The sequence below is a fragment of the Aureobasidium subglaciale genome (assembly GCF_000721755.1).
Source record: "Aureobasidium subglaciale EXF-2481 unplaced genomic scaffold scaffold_8, whole genome shotgun sequence".
In the NCBI taxonomy this organism is placed as follows: Eukaryota; Fungi; Ascomycota; class Dothideomycetes; order Dothideales; family Saccotheciaceae; genus Aureobasidium; species Aureobasidium subglaciale.
The window spans coordinates 659,665-676,450 of NW_013566987.1; the positions used below are offsets into that span (position 1 = coordinate 659,665).

Below are 16,786 nucleotides of genomic sequence, written 5' to 3' on the forward strand. Positions count from 1 at the left end.
AGCGCGAAGCCAGGGTACTCGAGTACTGAGAGACGGATGAAGAATTGATACAAACATCCGAGCAAGTTTGCATGGTAGATCGCGCGTAGCAAAGGATGATGGCGGTCAAGGCCACCCCTGCATCGCGGTAAAGCTTGGTCTAGTTGCACAGCAGTTTCCAGATTCACATGAGACAGCAACAATTGACACCAGCTTGGACGTGCTACTTTTGGACATCGATCTGTCTCTCTTGTCTCCTAACACTTGCACAGCCTGCCAATCCGTACTGAATACCATTGAAGGATTCACTCCAAGGGGTTGGCCAGGTCGGATACTCCAAGTGGCAGCAACATAGCGAAGTCGTGAGATACATCGTGGCCACACTGATGTTGACACCCGCCCAGAGCCATTTTTCGTCATGCACGCATTAAGCATACACCTTCAAGTTTGTCCAATCATGAAGCAGAAGTGGGAAAGCGGTCGAAAAGGAGATGCACAAGCCTCGGAAGGCGGTGCGTCTGTGCTTCAGCAGCGGATATGACAAAGAAGCGGCATTCGCGATGATAATCTGGCTTTCTTTGTCGCGCATACCATCTGGTCTTCTACCGACCTTCCAGATAACTGCTCACACGAAGTCTTCGACGTGCGCCTAATCAAAAGTAATTGATCTTTGGCTTGGGGAGCGAGGAATGAATCGCCGTGATAGCAAAGACATCTGCTGGAAACCAAAGCTTGGGCTCACGATATGCCGGCATCCACACCATGGGGCCGATGGGGCTCAGTCGCTAACATGAAACGTTGGGCCCTGTTTTGCACCTGTAACACTCCGTATTCGATTCATGCGCCACATGTAGTGCTGCACCCCAAGAGCCGCCCACTCATTCACCTGCATGCATTGCAGATTCGTTACACGAATTCTCATTGGAAGCATACAATGTCCCGTGGTCTCTCGAGACGTCCTGGTCACGACGAATTAACGCTGTCAACAGAAAATATGTTGCACATAGACCAACTTGTGTATGTGACTGTCTGCCACAAAGCATTGGTCTTGACAGATATCTAGATCGACCTGAGCTCACTCCGCCATCGCCGTCTTCTGCATGGACTGTACATCTGCTTTCGACAGGACCCGTACAAGCGGCTCTCGCTCTATACCAATGTGCGTCTTCCCGTCTGTATCCACGAATCTCCCGTATCCATATCTCCGTCTAAGTCCACCGATATGCAAGTTGCGATGTCTCTCTGGCATTCTCGAAGTGTCTGTAAAATCATTCAATGCATGACTGGCAGCGAAGAACGCGATCTCACTCGCTATCGTCGTCGGCATGCGAGGGAGAGTCTTCCATAGTCGACGAACATATAGTGCAATAGTCACCAACACATACAATCCTAGAATGGCGGCAGATATGCTGAACGTAGATTTCGAGACGAAAACTCGCACCTCTGGGGCAAGAGTCGAGCCGGTGATAGTGGTAGTCTGCCTAGACTCAGAAAGGATGGTAGAAATGTGCGCACCAAGTATGATCGCGAAGATGCTTCTGTACAATGCTTTCAGCACCGGAACTGTGACGTCGAAGCATGGTGGCGGAACTCCAGGATCGAGGATCGCAGAGCTCTTCAGTCTCTGAACCATTAGAAAGTTGAGGAAGTCGCTGGATACGAATCGTTGTGGCTGTGAGCAGACATAACATACGGATACCTCGGAACGTTGCTATAGTCTAACAATTCATGAACCGCATCGATTATGCTTGTTGAATTTAGGTCGAGGTCAGTGTTCTGGTCACCCGCAATGTCGTCCACAGTGGATGACGACTGGACGAGCCCTTGACTGTTAACTGTGACTTCACGAATCTCAACGTGTATTTCAGGTTGACATCCGACCTTGGATATGGTCGAAGAGTCGTTTCTCGGTCTCGTTGATGATCTCTCCCATCCGGCTAGTACTGTCAGACCACGGTCTAGGTCGGCATTCTTGGCGGACAGTTTACTCGAAAAAGACATAACCTCTGTAGCGTTTGGGTGTTGAGATTGGATGTCCTTATGATACGACAGTGTTGTGGAGTCGCATCCGGAACTCCCAGCAGACACTTCCCAGGTCGAGCTTCCATTAATTTTCACCTGTTCCAGACACCTCAGCGATGCACTTATAGCTGGCGTTCGTCCACGAAAAAGTCTTGCTGAAGTGTTGGTCAGATCGGGTATCTCAAAAGGGATGTAAAAGAATGATTCATCGGTCCAGGCAGGCAAAGGAGTTCCAGCGGTGGAGTTTGACACGGCGATATAGAAATGACCAAATGTGGAGCGAGGTATACCTGACCCATTGATTGAGAGGTCATACTTTGTTGTGAAGTTCTGGGGAGTCGACACCATAGTCGTCCGCTCATGAAGTACATTACTGAAGGCTACTGAGAGAACATTCGCCAAGAGCGTCATCACACAACAGACTGAGGCGATGGATATATCTCCTTCCCACAGTACTTTGAAAACAACGGCTTGTGGCGGTAATGAGTTGTAGTCTATCGTTATTGCCCGAGATGGTGCGGTTTTGCCCTTTTGGAGCCGCTTGTGAGGTTGCAGCATACATAGGGTTCTGGTGAGCTATGTCAATATTGGTTCGAAAAAATGCACCAACAACCATGGGCAGGTACTTTATGACGATCTGATTCACGAAAACAGAGGTCGAAGGAAGGGGTAAACCTGGCCAATTAGCATGTCGTAGAAAAGCGTAAAGACACACTTACCGTTTTCTAGATTAGTACGCATATATGTGTAGACGAGGGCAGCAGCAACCACAATCTGCAGGCTCAAGAATCCTGAACCAAATATCCAGGAAAGTTCGATCGGCAGGACGGTCTCTGGATTGGGTATCGTTTCGGACGGCAGCGGTGAGTCTACACAGGACAAGATCGATCCCCGGTCGACAGCCCCCTCTCTCAGCACAAACTGCGTCTGTCCATAGAGCGCGTCTAACTCTTCAGAAGTCGCCCGATCCTCCTTGGCCATTGTATACACAAGTATAGGATCGTCGCTCGACATGGCCATAATTGACGCTATGCTTGCAGGTTCAGATGTGAGATGGGTCCTCTTCCAGGAAGGTATCCCAATAACAAGTAAAGCGACGACGAAAGTCACCGCTAGTATTCCTTCAACCGCGTACACAAAAGAGGGCACCATAATCACTGTTTGAGTTTGATATTGACGTGTGGCCAACATAGTATCAGCATCAGTAAACGTGGTCGAGAAAACGTCGGCCAACTTCCGTGCGAGTAACAAACGATAAGCAGCCTGGTAGGAATTCCCAAGTGTCTCACGATTGAGATAGTCTGAGGTGGGTCGCTGGTAAGCACCGAGTGCTAAACTTGCCATGTTAGGCAGAAAAGAGTCCCAGTACAGCTCTGGAAATCTAGCCCTGATCTTCTCTTTCGGGTCTGGCCACGAAGATGTAAGAAAGCTTCCTCGGTTATTGTTCACCTCGTAACCTTGACTCATGCTCCACTCAAAATCAGTGGTATTGAGTATCTTGCTTGGTAGCGACTCCTTTGGACCGATGGTAATGATGTCTACGACGGTCATCTTTGGCGGAACTACTGTTGCTTTCACCTTCTGCTGATCTAAAGTGATTGTTGTGTAAGTTTATCGTGATCATCAACTTCCGATATTGTTTGGAACCACATACAGTAGAAAGGTCTACACCAGATCGTAGTATTGATGTTCTGGTGATGTTCTTCATCATCCTGGGCATCAGGTACTCCAGAGATCCATCCAACAAGGAAGGTTTGATTTGCCTCCTTGGGACACAAGCCCTTTAGGTAAGAATCCATACTTTCTTCATACCAATGACCTGTGTACATGGTACTGTACTGATCTCGCTCCAGAGAGGAGGTTTGGATATTCATATATCTGTATGGATACTGACATTCCCATGAGCTCAGAATGGAATTTGACTCGAATGTGGCCTGCTCACAGTTTACATCGACGGAATATAGTGTCGTAGTCCCCGTCCAGGTTTCGTTGATCTGTAGCTCGTCGTTGTGTTGTGTTAAAGAAAAGGGCTTGAGCATCCCGTCACGGTCCATGAACGGTGGTAGACTCTCGTTCAGCCAAGCGATGTTGTATACAGACTGAGCATACAATCCGGTCAGAGTAGATTTCTGTTCGTGCAACGATAGATGTGACCCAGACCAGACCCCAGGAACTTGCAAAGTCTTCTCGATCATCTTCGTTGCAAAGATACTGGATTCCAGGAGAGTCATTCCCCAGAAGATGAGCACTACAGCCAGAGAAGCTGAGAATGCTGCCCAATGTCTTTGAAAGTCAGCGCTGTATTACTGAGACAAGGGAGAGCCGTACCTCTTTCGTATGGCGGCCAGCGGTACGAACAACACAAAATCGAAAGGGTAATGTAGTAATACCGAGTCTTTGCCCAGGGCGCCGTTTGGACGAGAAAAGTGTACGAATGGCTCAAGCCTTTTGACATCGAGATCGATCCAAGTCCAGACGAAACTGAGCGCTAGCAATATAATCGTCGGCAGATATAGATAACAAAACGTTTGGTGTAACGGAAGATCATCAATCTTCGGAGCGAACAGAATGCCTGTATCCCGGATACTCCGTTCCAAGTATACTTGCAGAACAGCAATTAGTGTTCCAGAAGCCAGTATAGTAGACACAAGAAAGTATGCCTTCTGAGTCACTGATTTCCATGGCTTGCTGACTTTCGTTGGCGAGACCAGCTCTTTTCGATCGTCGTCCGTCCAGACAGAAAGCTCAATTGATTGTTCGGAAACAGTAGACAGCAATTGATGCCCATAATGAGCTTTGTCGCTATTATCCAACTGTGGTATCGACAACATGTTGTCAATTGAAAGTAGGAGTGCCGTAAAGCTGCAGAACAACAAGATATGATAGTTCTAGCTGAGTGCGTACATCTCCTGAGCCTTTTATGACTCTTCATCTTGAGGTAGGAGGTGCAAAGTCATACTGCGGGTAGCCGCCGCGGTTGACGCTATCGCTGCGGCAAAGATACACGTGCATCGAAGCCATGTATGTTATCGAACATGGGCGGCTAAAATAGATAGCTGCTAAACGTGGCACTTGTGTTGTTCGTGGGCCAAGGTTGAGATACACCGGGCCAGAGGCGAAGAAAGTCGGAACGATCACCGTGACGAAAATTTGGAACTGCTGTTACCTTGCTTTCGCCCTCATGAGCCACGCCTCCACTTGTCGGGACATGCCGTCATCTGTCTGGGACAACTCTTCGATATTGGAAGCGAGAAAGGTGTGTCGGTTGTCTGCCTGATGGAGAAGCCAATGCTGAGCGACCATTGAGCGGATGCGTACAGCAACACGAAGGTAAGGGTTGGAGGCTGGAGATCGTCAGTCCCATGTACTACTCTATAAGGCACTGCACTCTTACTAGCGCAAACGGATCTCTCGAATTCGTCACTCCACCTTGCCAGTTCATACTCGCTCATCTTGAGAGCACCTGATCATGGCAACAGTATGCAAAGTTTGTTTCGATGGCCAGAGTCGGAACACCCTTCCGGCCATGATTCGAGCGACATCACGAGTGCCCATCCGAGATAGACGCCATGCGCGGCTAGGGCAATGATATGCCCATGAGGCTGCACACCACACGATTTGTCCAGTGTATCCGTCCAACGCCACCATGTACCAGTTGCGAGGCCAGAACTGAGGACTCAAAATGGGTGACGCCTTGTGCCGCAGTCACGTTCCAGGCGGCAAGGCGAAACCCCAAGCTTGGAAGTGTCCTACTCTTCAGAGACATGCACACACTAGCGTGCATGACATTAGATACAGTCCAGATAAGTATCACGAACAAGAGCGTAAAGGCGCGTACAGTGACGATTAAAATGATAGTCGGATCGAAGCCTTAAATCGAGAACTAGGACATGTTACAAGCTCATCCACTTCTCTTATTGATGAGCGTGACGCGAGCCATGAGAGCGGGCCACTTGAATCTCGGTAAAGCCAGACTTCAGTGTCAGCCCAACGGTCATCACAAGATGATTGAAGCCCTCCTTAGTACTTTGTCAAGCAGTGAACCGCCTCATCAAATATATGCCATGAGCATGGAAGATGTGAAGAGACGCTGATGGTGCGAGCTGTTCAGATGATGTGCAAAGCTATGGCCATGTTGCGCCAAGATTACTGCGGCTGAGCTAAGCGAGAAAGTCGCACCCCCCGACTTTTGCAAAGTCTTCACTCTTTGAATCTTCTTTCCTTGAATCGACGACAGCGACGAACAATCCACATCCGCCAAAATGACCAGCAGACCCACGGTTTCCATCATCTCCGCCGACGGCAAGGCCGGCGAGGCTAGCCACCCTCTCCCCAATGTCTTCAAGGCCCCCATCCGCCCCGACATTGTCCAGTACGATTGAACCGCGCAAACCCGGCACACCATGGACGATTGGCTGATATAACCGCGCAGGACTGTCCACACTGGTATGGCCAAGAACAAGAGACAGCCCTACGCCGTGAGCGAGAAGGCTGGCCACCAGACCTCTGCTGAGTCCTGGGGTACTGGTACGTTCAATACTCGGAAAATGTCGAAACGCCAAGAATACCGCCTCTAACACATCTTCCTCGTCCAGGTCGTGCTGTTGCCCGTATTCCCCGTGTCTCTGGTGGTGGTACCCACCGTGCCGGTCAGGCCGCCTTCGGTAACATGTGCCGTTCCGGTCGCATGTTCGCCCCCACCAAGGTCTGGCGCAAGTGGCAGCAGAAGATCAACCTTGGCCAGAAGCGTTTCGCTACCGCCTCTGCCATTGCTGCCTCTTCTTCCGCCGCCCTCCTGATGGCCCGCGGTCACCAGGTCGCTACCGTTCCCGAGGTTCCTCTTGTCATCAACTCGACCGCCTTCAGCAACGCCGCCATCACCAAGACCTCCGCTGCCGTCGCCCTCCTCAAGGCTGTCGGTGCCGGTGCCGACCTCGAGAAGGTCAAGGCTTCCAAGAAGCTCCGTGCCGGTAAGGGTAAGCTGAGAAACCGCCGCCACCGCCAGCGCCGTGGTCCCCTCGTTGTCTACAACCCCAGCGAGGATGGCAAGGAGCTCGTTACCGCTTTCCGCAACATCCCCGGTGTTGAGACCTGCCCCGTCTTCAGCATGAACCTCCTCCAGCTCGCCCCTGGTGGTCACCTCGGTCGTTTCATCGTCTGGACCTCTTCCGCTTTCCAGGCCCTTGACAAGATCTACGGCTCCACCACCGAGGCCTCTGCCCTCAAGAAGGACTTCCTCCTTCCCCAGAACTCTGTCGCCCAGCCCGACATTGTCAAGCTTATCAACTCTTCCGAGGTCCAGTCTGTCCTCCGCCCCGCCAAGGGTGGTGCCATCCAGAAGCGCACCAACGTCCAGAAGAAGAACCCTCTCCGCAACAAGCAGGTCCTTCTCCGTCTCAACCCTTACGCCACTGCCTTCTCCAAGGCTGGCCTCGGTTCCGAGAAGTTCCAGGACGGCAAGCCCAAGGCTGTTGCCTCCGAGTTCAAGACCCTCCTCCACGAGAACTAAGCGTTGGTTCGTGGAAGTGTTGGTCGGAACGTGTTGAGACAAAATTTAGGCTTGGGAAGGGATTAAAAGCAGCTCTACCAGTCGTACTTCAAAAAGAAAAGGATTTTTCGTTCTCATCTTTACTCTACTCATCTCATGTGAACATTGTTGCCGTGCCATTGTATGTGTCTTGCAACCATCAGCACATGCTAGCTACTATACTTCCGCTCTATCCCGTCTGATTTTCTTGAGTGTCGCAAAATGTGAGCGATCATCTTCTCATCATTGATATTTATATCTCATGGTTCGTACGCATCGTACTCAGACGGTGTCCAAGAACTTGCCGACTCGCTTGACCAACTCATCAGCAACCTCTTCCGGGTCGCCATTCAAGTTATGACTGGCACCGCCCAACAACTCTTTACTCTGCTCGTCCACCTTGCCCTTGACAAAGGGGATCCACTTGCTCACCAAAGCCTTTCTGTCAACATGATCAGGCACGTACTCATCCTCCTCTCCAAACAGAATCAGCAATGGCTTATTTATCTTGCCAAACGTGGTCTGCAACTTTTGATCGGGCAGATCAGAAGAGAAGTAATCGTCTTCTCCACCGTCACAAGCAAGAGCGACCCATCTGCGTGCCGTGATGGGGTTGCGACCAAACATGCTGACCGTAAGATTGAGAGGAAGGATGTGTTCGCCCTTGGCATCTTTACACCATTGTTCTGCCGTCTTGCATGCATTCTCATACTCTTTCTCGTCCATATCCTTGACCATGGCCTCGCGATCACTGACTGGTGCCTGCAAGATGACTCCATCGACTTGTGCGCGATCACCCCTCTTGTCCTCTGAAGCAAAGTAATGCATTGAATCTTGACAGCCAGTGCTGTGACCCATAATGACGACCTTTTGCTTGCCGGTGTCCTTGAAATGTGCGACTAGACTGGAGATTTCGTTTACATCTTGCGAGAGGGAGGCGATGCCGAAACCGTTGCCGGCGCTGCTGAGGTTTGTTTGGGCGAGAGACCAGGTGGGTGGGAGAGATTGGGCGAGTTTGTAGACGTAGTTGACGCTATGGTATGTGTCTGTTAAGCCGCCGATCCAGAGCAGGAGATTCGAGGAGGTGGTTGAAGTGGTGACTTCAAAGGCCGAGACTGGGGCTACATGGTGTAGAGTGCCGCTTGTTGCGGAAGGTGGTTGTGGAGGTGCCACACTCGAATCGGAAGATGCTGAACTCGACATGGCAAGAAGTGTAGACTGGAAGTGGCTCAAGTCCTAACGAAAGAGTGAGCAGTAAGTCGCTGGGTCTGGCGCGTTATCAAGAAGCGAGTTTGAATCTTGAAGCTTTGTGACGAAGCTCGGCCATCTTGAAGTCAAACACCTTCAAAGGCAAGTCACCATCAACAAACCTCGACATCCGACGCCTGCCATCAACAGGCTCCTCTGCGCCATAGCAATGCGTAACACAACATTCTCTGCGCCGTGTCAATGGAAGGACTTTTGTGACGAGACCGATGACGTAGCTCAGAGCTCCTGTCTCCTGTTTGTTGTAGCACCCTGGCTCTATCATCAACACACTACCGATTACGCGACCAGCCACTTATATGTCCCTCACGCCATGAGACGACGTGTACTGTATCAAAGACCATGGACTGAGTTTGTGCCCAGTCACCAAGAGTCACAGCGATTTGTCCCAGTAAATTCAACGAGCAGGAACACGAGGCCAAGTTATCATATCAACCCCAAAGCATCTGCAACTAAACAAGTGCGGTCGTGTTCGATAGCCAATTTTGCATGACTAAGATGAATAGCCATCCACTGACTGCAGCTACTCACTCACAAATAACCGCCTGTAAGGTAGATATCCACGGAGCGCCGTCAAGACGTCATCAAGGACCTCGCGTCGAGCGTCCACGGACACACCACGAACGCGACTTCCCTCAAGTGGTGCATCGTTCCACCTCCAGCTAGACTCGCAATTGTTGGCACTAGATGCTCGTGATAACTGCACCAAGGACGCACCATATCAACCCAGAAGTGGTATTGCAGTGCAGCGATGGTGGATATCTGACAGACGCCCACCTTGATACCGGTCTCCTCCAACGCGTGAGCGTTGGAGGATATATGGTCATACAGCTACGAAGCCTTTGTAGGACTGACGAATCATTACAATCGTTACTTGAGCGTTCATCGAGCCTCGGAATATGTAACCGAGCGATACGATGAGCCAGTGAACGCATCCTCGCGACTCACATCAGAGACGAGACTCGGCACCCAAAGCGATGCGACAACAGAAACCATCACAAGGTTTCCTCAGTACTGGCAGTACTAGCAAAACGATATGCTCTGGACAACGCGACCGTGGCTAAGATAATATTGACTGCTCAGTAGACAGATGCGCGCGATTGTCACAGAAATGAGAGATCCTGACCACGAAGCGCCACGACGAAAGAATTCAACATCATTGGCGCCGAGGGACAAAAGGAGTACTATTCATGGTACAGACTAAAATCGCAGCCCGGATGACGACAACTATGAAAACAATCTGGCAGCGCAGATGAATGCAAGTGTCCGGGCTAGACAGTTGACGAAGAGCGTGAAACAACGCGACGACGGCAAGCGACGACAAAACATATCATGAGCATCATTCCACAGATGTAGAGCGCGAGCGGCGACAGTCACGAGACAACAGAAGACTTGGAGTGATCATTACGCAGAGGTCGACAAGCAAGTAAAACGAAATCGCGAATAGACCGAGATAAATGGAGGGCATGAGACGTTGCGACGGCAATGCGACGACGATTGTCAGCGACAAGCCTAGAATAACGGAGCAGCAAATCCGCATGGTAAGAAGTACCAGCAGCGATGATGACAATGGGACACAAGATCTAGAAGCGCGAACAGAAGACAAACGGAACCGACGATAAAGACCGGAACGACGACGACAACAACAAAAACAACAACGACAACCACAGACATATTCCATAGCAGGCAGCAGCACCAACACTCAACACTAAGACTGACACCAGCGCCGAAATCATTCTTCTCCAGTGCCCGGCTCTTAAGCCAGCACACCAATGAAAAAAAAAGGGTTCCCAAAGGGATAACCAGACGCCCTCATCTCAAGGATAAAAGGGAAATAAGGTCCCTTCCACCGCAGCGGTAGAGACGAACCCGCTGCGATCTGTGACTGCCACTGTGGGCGCCCTCTGGGGATTGCTGCAGCAAGAGCCCCGGACGCCTCACGGTTCCAAAGATTGAGTAAACTCAAGTATGAAAGAAGGAAGGAAAGGTGAAGGAGTAAAGGCTGCTTTTATACCTTTGGGAAACGCTCGCCTGCTTAGTAAGGCTGCCATGTGGTATGATCCCGTGAAGGGAGGGAATTGTCGGAATATATGCCCGGGATGAGCAGGATTGCTCGAAACAATTCCCTCTGATCGGGTTTGCTCGGCAGGCATACTCTGATTATGGCTGGCTCACTTGAGCATTATGTGTTTCCAACAAACACATGATTGGAAGCCATTCCAAGCTTTGGTCCTGTCCGAAAAAGCCCCTGACATATAACCGCACCATCGGGATAGCTGACCTCCATGAGACTCCCACCGTAGTATTCCAATCGTCGCAAAGCTCATGAAAATGCAATTGAACACTCTCGACGTCCAAAGAACGACGAACGCTCGATGAGACAGGATCGATCGAGTACAGGGTGACTCCTTCCATTCGTATTGTTTGATCTTGGTCTGCGACGTGATGTTGGAAAGCACGATCGAAAGCGTCCCTTCCATGTTGGTAGAATCTTGATCGCTCTTTCCTCTTGAGAACTGTCGATCGCTCCTTCCATCTTGAAGGAATCTTCATCGCTCCTTCCTTCCCGAGAACTCTTGACGCTCCTTCCATCTTGGGACGATGATTTGGTCTTTCTCTCTTTGGATGCTTGTGCATAGTTCTACAAGATCGTCGATACGGATACTGTCTTCAAGACGGCGTATAGGATCAGGAAGGAATAGAGAAAGAAATAACAATCCGTTGTCACTTCACTGGGCAACGGAATGTCTTTCGCTAGCACGTCAGACAGTTCAGCTTCGTGACACTCAAGTCATAGACTCTGTACTGAGTGTAGTGCAAATACATGTTGGTGACATGACATTTGTTCTCAGGATTAACAGTGTGTTGTAGCATGCTCAAATCTGCGGCTCGATCGAACCAACAACCTGAAGAACTACTCATGCTTTGCTCCTCGCGACAATGACTTCTCACGACATTGGGAGATTTGTCACATTCATTGTGTAGTGTAACAAGTTACGATTGAAAATAAAGTTCGTTGAAGAGATGCTGTGTGCTCTATAGAGTCTGAGGTAGAAAGGCAACAACAACCCAGGTCCCAGCCTGACCAATTGCTCGGGAATGCAAGTATAAGTCCAGAAGGAATCCAAACGCTAAACGCCATCCCAACCAAATCCGATACCGAAACCAAAAGGAAACGCTAAAATGATAATGATGATGATGATAAAGCAAGATGCTAGAAGGTGTAAAGATGCAAAGCTCACATGACGGTGCAGCCTCCGCTTCTAGCTCTTCTTCTACGTCCTCCACCTACACCGGCACCTCCACCATTGATGCCGCCATCCTCTTCATCTGCGTGCATCATCTGAGCTTCACGAGCACGACGACGACGTCTACGAGCACCGGCACCACTGGCACCAGCCTCTTCTTGCGCAATCATGAATTCAGCCCACTTCCGCTCGAGACGAGTCGCAGCCGAGAAGTCACCACGAGCTACTCGCTTGGTGTGCTCCTCGACTGTAGGCTGGTAGTTGTAGAAGCACTTGAGCTGGATGATTTCTGTGGGGTAGGTACGGACGGTCTGTGGTTGGGGTGGTGCGGAAGGATCAAATGACGGTTCAGGCTTGACAGTCTTACGGACAACTTCTGCGTTGCGCCATAGTACCTCGCGGATACCGGTCCATGTGACGTTTTGGCAATCGTATGCAGCAAGGCGGAGACCGACGGTAGGTCTTTGCTTGGGCTGAGTGATACGAGGGGCACGAGCGCGTACCATGGCTGCTGCTTCAGCAAGAGACAAGTCTGATACACGTGTGTTGTCCATGTCGAGACTCTCAAGATTGGTGCAGTTCTTGAGCACAGGCAGCATGCCGACGTCGCCCAGATTCTCACAGTATGAGATGGAGATGTGTCGCAGAGCCTTTGCGCAGGGAGCTGTGGCAAGCGATTGCAGTACAGCGTTGGACAATTCGTTGAGCTCCTCCAGATCGAGATGTGTAAGCTTAGGCATGCCGTTCAACATGGATGTCAGGACAGCATCAGTAATGCCATGACACTTGTTCAGTTGCAAGCCTTCCATCTCTGGAAGTCTGTCGACACATTTCTCGAGGCCTTTGTCGCTGATGCCACGGCAACGAGTAAGATCAAGGTGTTTAAGCTTTCGGCTGGGTGCAATGCGTCTACCGGTCAGATAGTCCATTTCGCTGTCTTGACCTTCCATCAAGACAGCCAGCGATTCGTCGTTCAGCGAATCGCAATTCATGAGGATTAGGCGTTCTAGTGAGTTGCGCTCGAATAGAAGCTGCATGAACTCTGTATCATCCCAACCATGCACTTCGCCAGCACGAAGGTCGCGCAGATCGGGACAGGCTTCGACTACCTTTCTCAAACCCCGAGTGTCGACATTGTTGCACCAGGAGACGTTTAGATGCTCAAGCTTGGGACAATTCTCAGCGATGATTTTCATGGCCGAATTCGTGGCACCAGCCAGACCCGAAAGGTTGATGTACACGAGCCTAGGATTTTGCAATAGGAAGCAGTGGATGGCGGTCTTCTCAATTCGACATCCTTCCAAAGAGAAGTTTTCGAGATTGCTGCAAGCTTTTGAAAGATCCTTGGTGTGCCACTTCTCCCTCAGCTGGACACAGCCTCTGAGGTTGAGGTCGCGAACGAAAGGACCAGCAGAGGTAACGATATTGATCAGCGCGTTGGCAGGGATATCGCGGTAGAAGTCAGAGGTATCGAGAATGGACCAAAGCTGACCATCAAGACATCTCCGGCGCCATTGGTGAGACACAGCCGAGCATCGTACAACCTCTCGAGGCTCAAGGTATGAGAGGATCTCTATGGCCAACTCGGAGGGCAGGTCCTTCCAGAAGTTGAAAGAAGACTTTGACTTCTGTACAGGCTTTTGTACGGGTATAGAAAAGTAGTCCTCTTCTTCCACAATCCTAGTGGTGGTTCTAAAGTCGGGCACAGGAACGGAACAAGGATAACGAGCACGTGTCCTATCTTCGAAGGCAGGGAATGGTATGCCGGGGGTGTTTGCAGCCGAAGTTGGAGCTGTCGAGAAGCCGACAGAGAGTTCGGAAGCTAGCGAATTTCCATACGAGCCATACGAGGAGGATCCCGAGGAGAGCGATATGCATGAAGCCGAAGCCTTTCCTCCGGTGCGGTAGCCTGAGGAGGGGATCCTGCCCATCTTGGCCAACGAAGGAGAAGATGACATGCGTTGTAGACTTTGTATGAATCTCTTCTTGCCCTTAACTTTGGGGATCGCTACGGCGGGAGAAGTAGCAGCTGACATTTCGATAGCCGTGGTCTCCAGGACCACGGATTCGACAGATGCTTGAGCCATTGTGGATCAAGCAGTACAACCAGACTGGCTTCGAGAAGCCGATATACAAGACTCTTCCAGAGAGTTTGTTGATTCCAGAAAAAAGGCGGGTGGGGTTAAGGGCTGTTATCGGCGAAGTGGAAAAAGGCGGAGGGTCGAAGTTGTAAGGCGGGGGATGTGCACGCGACTGGACAGACAGATAATGGTCGGTCAACGAGTGGACGGAGGCATGCAGATGACAGCAAAAGACGTGGAAGCACAAAGGTCAAGAGGTCAAAAGGTCAGACGAACCAAAAGATCAGGGTACGTACTCAATTTGTCCGTCCGTCGTCGACTCGACCTCTTGTCCGAGCGATTTTTGGCCAAGGCTGAACCCTCTTATCGCCTCCATGTCGAAGCGGGGGACAAGGTCTCGGCGGGGCTGTGTTCAGCCCTCGTTGAGCGCCGCCATGTCTGTCCGTTGCGTGATGGAACGCGTCCACGCAGCCAAGTAATACTGAACATCACGTCTATCCAACCGGTAGACACAGTATGATCAAGCGCATTACGGCTTGCGCTCGAGATCCTGTCTACTGTAGAACAGTCGTGTCTTCTGGGTGAGCCGCAAAAAACCACGTCCACTCCCGGCCCGATGGCGGCCCCCACACCGGCTGACAGCCTTACCGTGTTGGCTAGCGGCTCGCTTTGGACGCTCGAGCTGGTCTCCACAACTCTCTTCCTTTAGACTCCACTTCTTATCCTAGAGCCAAGCCAGCCTCAAGTGCCTATCTCACAGCGACCCAAACGTAGGAGTCTGTATACTGTCCGCTGGTCCTGCCAATTTGGACAACGAAATGTAGTATCGAACATGGCACGCGACTGCTGAAGATGGCACACAGAAGATAAAGCAAAATTCCTCCCGAGTTGTTCGTTGGCTACTGATATGCCTATCTTGATCTCTTATCATCCCCGTCGTGAATGAGAGCTGCGTCCAATATCTCACATGCTCCCAGCTTCTCAATCCTGGGTCATGCGATTGTGTGGACCCCCCCTCTGAATTTCCTGTCTTCAACCCATGCGGTCGGCACCGGTCTTGAGGACTGCGCCGAGTCCCAGAACCTCGAACTTGTCGGCGATGGCCCATCCAGCTGCCAGAGTACCGATGAGAGGAAGTAGCGAGCGACCCAGGTTGAGAGTAGCCCACTTCTCCAGAAGCTGGTGTGCAGTCTCTCCTTCAGCCCCGGCTTCGACCTCAGCGTCAGTGAGAGAAGCGTTGGCGAGCGAGGCAGCCTTGTCCTGAAGCTTGTTGTTGACAGCTGACATGGCGAAGATTGTGTAAGGTACAATGCTGGGAACCAGAATGGCCGCAGCGGTGTAGAGGTTGAAGCTGGATGAGTCGGTAGGTTCTACCAGTGGTCAATATGTTTTCTCAAGCAGAGATAATTATGGACACACCTCTGTAGGCAAGGTAGCCGAAGATGGCTCCTGAGACAAGGGCCAATGGTGGAAGTGTCACTTTGCCAATGTCGAAGATTTTCTTCCATTGTTTGGCCAACAGCGGAGCAGGTGCATCCATCAGTGCAGGGACGCTCATGAAGCTGAAGCTTCCGAGAGAACCTATATGATTGTTCAATCAGAAGGCTGTCTTTAGCGGACACTTCGACCAAGTCTTACCAGCAAGGTAGGCCGAAGCAGTAAGGCCGACGACTTGAGCGACGCGGATGCCGGTTGTAGGCCTGGTGGCCGAGATGGGGATTGAGTTCATGTTGATGTGTGGTTTCTTGTTGTGTTGCTTCCAATTGAACAAAAGTCGAAGAAGAGATCAAGGGGTGTGTTTGAGCGATACAAAGCAAGCGCGTCACCTTGCTTGCTCCTTCCAAGCTTCCCCACTGTCACATGTCAATCCGATATGCAGGCCAGGAACTTACCCAAACATTGATCTACTGCCACTTGCTGGAAAAATAGACCTCGTCATGGCCACCATCCTCCACCTGTACCTTCTCTATATGGAATATACTTTGCCTGTAAGCCGTCAGTCAGCAAAATTGAGGATGGAGTGCTCATGCAGCCAGCACGACGCTTCAAAGTCCGAACATCGGGAACTATGATCAATAGCTGCTATAAAGAGACCCAAGAAAACTGCCTGAGTCTTGAACATTCACCACTCCAACAGAAGAAGTTTTTATGGCGTCCTAGTGCAACAATAGATATCGACAGAAGTGCTGTGAGGGACTGCCAAGCCCAGCACGGTGTCTCAGATGCCAAGCCTCGAACGCAAGTATCAGAAGTAGGCTTGTGAGACGAAAAAAGAATCAGGCTTCAGTTGAGAGAAAGAGTCTTTTCCACTTCCACAACCGTGAACCATGCATGGTAACGGTGAGCAAAAGGACGTTCCGACACGGGGAATTGAACCCCGGCCTCCTCGGACCTAGTTGTTCTCTGTAGGAACGGTTTGAGAGCGAGAAATCCTAGCCACTAGACCATATCGGATTTGATGAAAGACCAGCCGTCTTGTTGAAATATCAAGCACATGTCCAGTATCAACAAAGACTTGCAGCCATGCTATCTTTGTGCACAAGATGAACGTACCCCTCCCCGTGTACAGAATACTGTCACTTTGTCTTTCCACAACCATCAAAGCAGAGCAACGACAAGCTATAGAAAGGCACAGTAATATCTCTTATCGACACACCCAACGT

The 16,786-nt window shown here is 50.7% G+C and overlaps 5 protein-coding genes across 5 annotated transcripts; 1 reads left to right on the forward strand and 4 right to left on the reverse strand.

Annotated features, from left to right (window-relative positions):
• Positions 1 to 1,054: 1,054 nt before the first annotated feature.
• AUEXF2481DRAFT_28882 (uncharacterized protein) lies at positions 1,055 to 4,832 on the reverse strand (the record flags this gene model as incomplete). Its single annotated transcript, XM_013489057.1, has 6 exons — positions 1,055 to 1,631; positions 1,673 to 2,569; positions 2,628 to 2,676; positions 2,721 to 3,590; positions 3,656 to 4,212; positions 4,330 to 4,832. The coding sequence occupies 6 exons, from the start codon at positions 4,830 to 4,832 to the stop codon at positions 1,055 to 1,057; spliced, it is 3,453 nt and encodes a 1,150-aa protein (XP_013344511.1).
• A 1,431-nt stretch (positions 4,833 to 6,263) lies between these two features.
• Positions 6,264 to 7,510, forward strand: AUEXF2481DRAFT_64820 (uncharacterized protein; the record flags this gene model as incomplete). Its single annotated transcript, XM_013489194.1, has 3 exons — positions 6,264 to 6,373; positions 6,434 to 6,528; positions 6,597 to 7,510. 3 exons carry the CDS (start codon positions 6,264 to 6,266, stop codon positions 7,508 to 7,510), a joined length of 1,119 nt encoding a protein of 372 aa, XP_013344648.1.
• A 300-nt stretch (positions 7,511 to 7,810) lies between these two features.
• On the reverse strand, positions 7,811 to 8,731 carry AUEXF2481DRAFT_28884 (uncharacterized protein; the record flags this gene model as incomplete). The annotated part of the gene is made up of 1 exon (XM_013489058.1): positions 7,811 to 8,731. The coding sequence occupies one exon, from the start codon at positions 8,729 to 8,731 to the stop codon at positions 7,811 to 7,813; it is 921 nt and encodes a 306-aa protein (XP_013344512.1).
• A 2,993-nt stretch (positions 8,732 to 11,724) lies between these two features.
• AUEXF2481DRAFT_39268 (uncharacterized protein) lies at positions 11,725 to 14,444 on the reverse strand. Its single transcript, XM_013489144.1, has one exon. The coding sequence runs from the start codon at positions 14,127 to 14,129 to the stop codon at positions 12,033 to 12,035; it is 2,097 nt and encodes a 698-aa protein (XP_013344598.1). The 5' UTR covers positions 14,130 to 14,444; the 3' UTR covers positions 11,725 to 12,032.
• A 711-nt stretch (positions 14,445 to 15,155) lies between these two features.
• Positions 15,156 to 15,852, reverse strand: AUEXF2481DRAFT_4427 (uncharacterized protein; the record flags this gene model as incomplete). Its single annotated transcript, XM_013488990.1, has 3 exons — positions 15,156 to 15,493; positions 15,543 to 15,704; positions 15,762 to 15,852. 3 exons carry the CDS (start codon positions 15,850 to 15,852, stop codon positions 15,156 to 15,158), a joined length of 591 nt encoding a protein of 196 aa, XP_013344444.1.
• Between the last annotated feature and the right edge of the window lie 934 nt (positions 15,853 to 16,786).

What these genes read in the sequence shown, in the direction of transcription:
- AUEXF2481DRAFT_39268 (XM_013489144.1), bottom strand. Translation starts at nt 14,129, where the DNA reads ATGGCTCAAGCATCTGTCGAATCCGTGGTCCTGGAGACCACGGCTATC.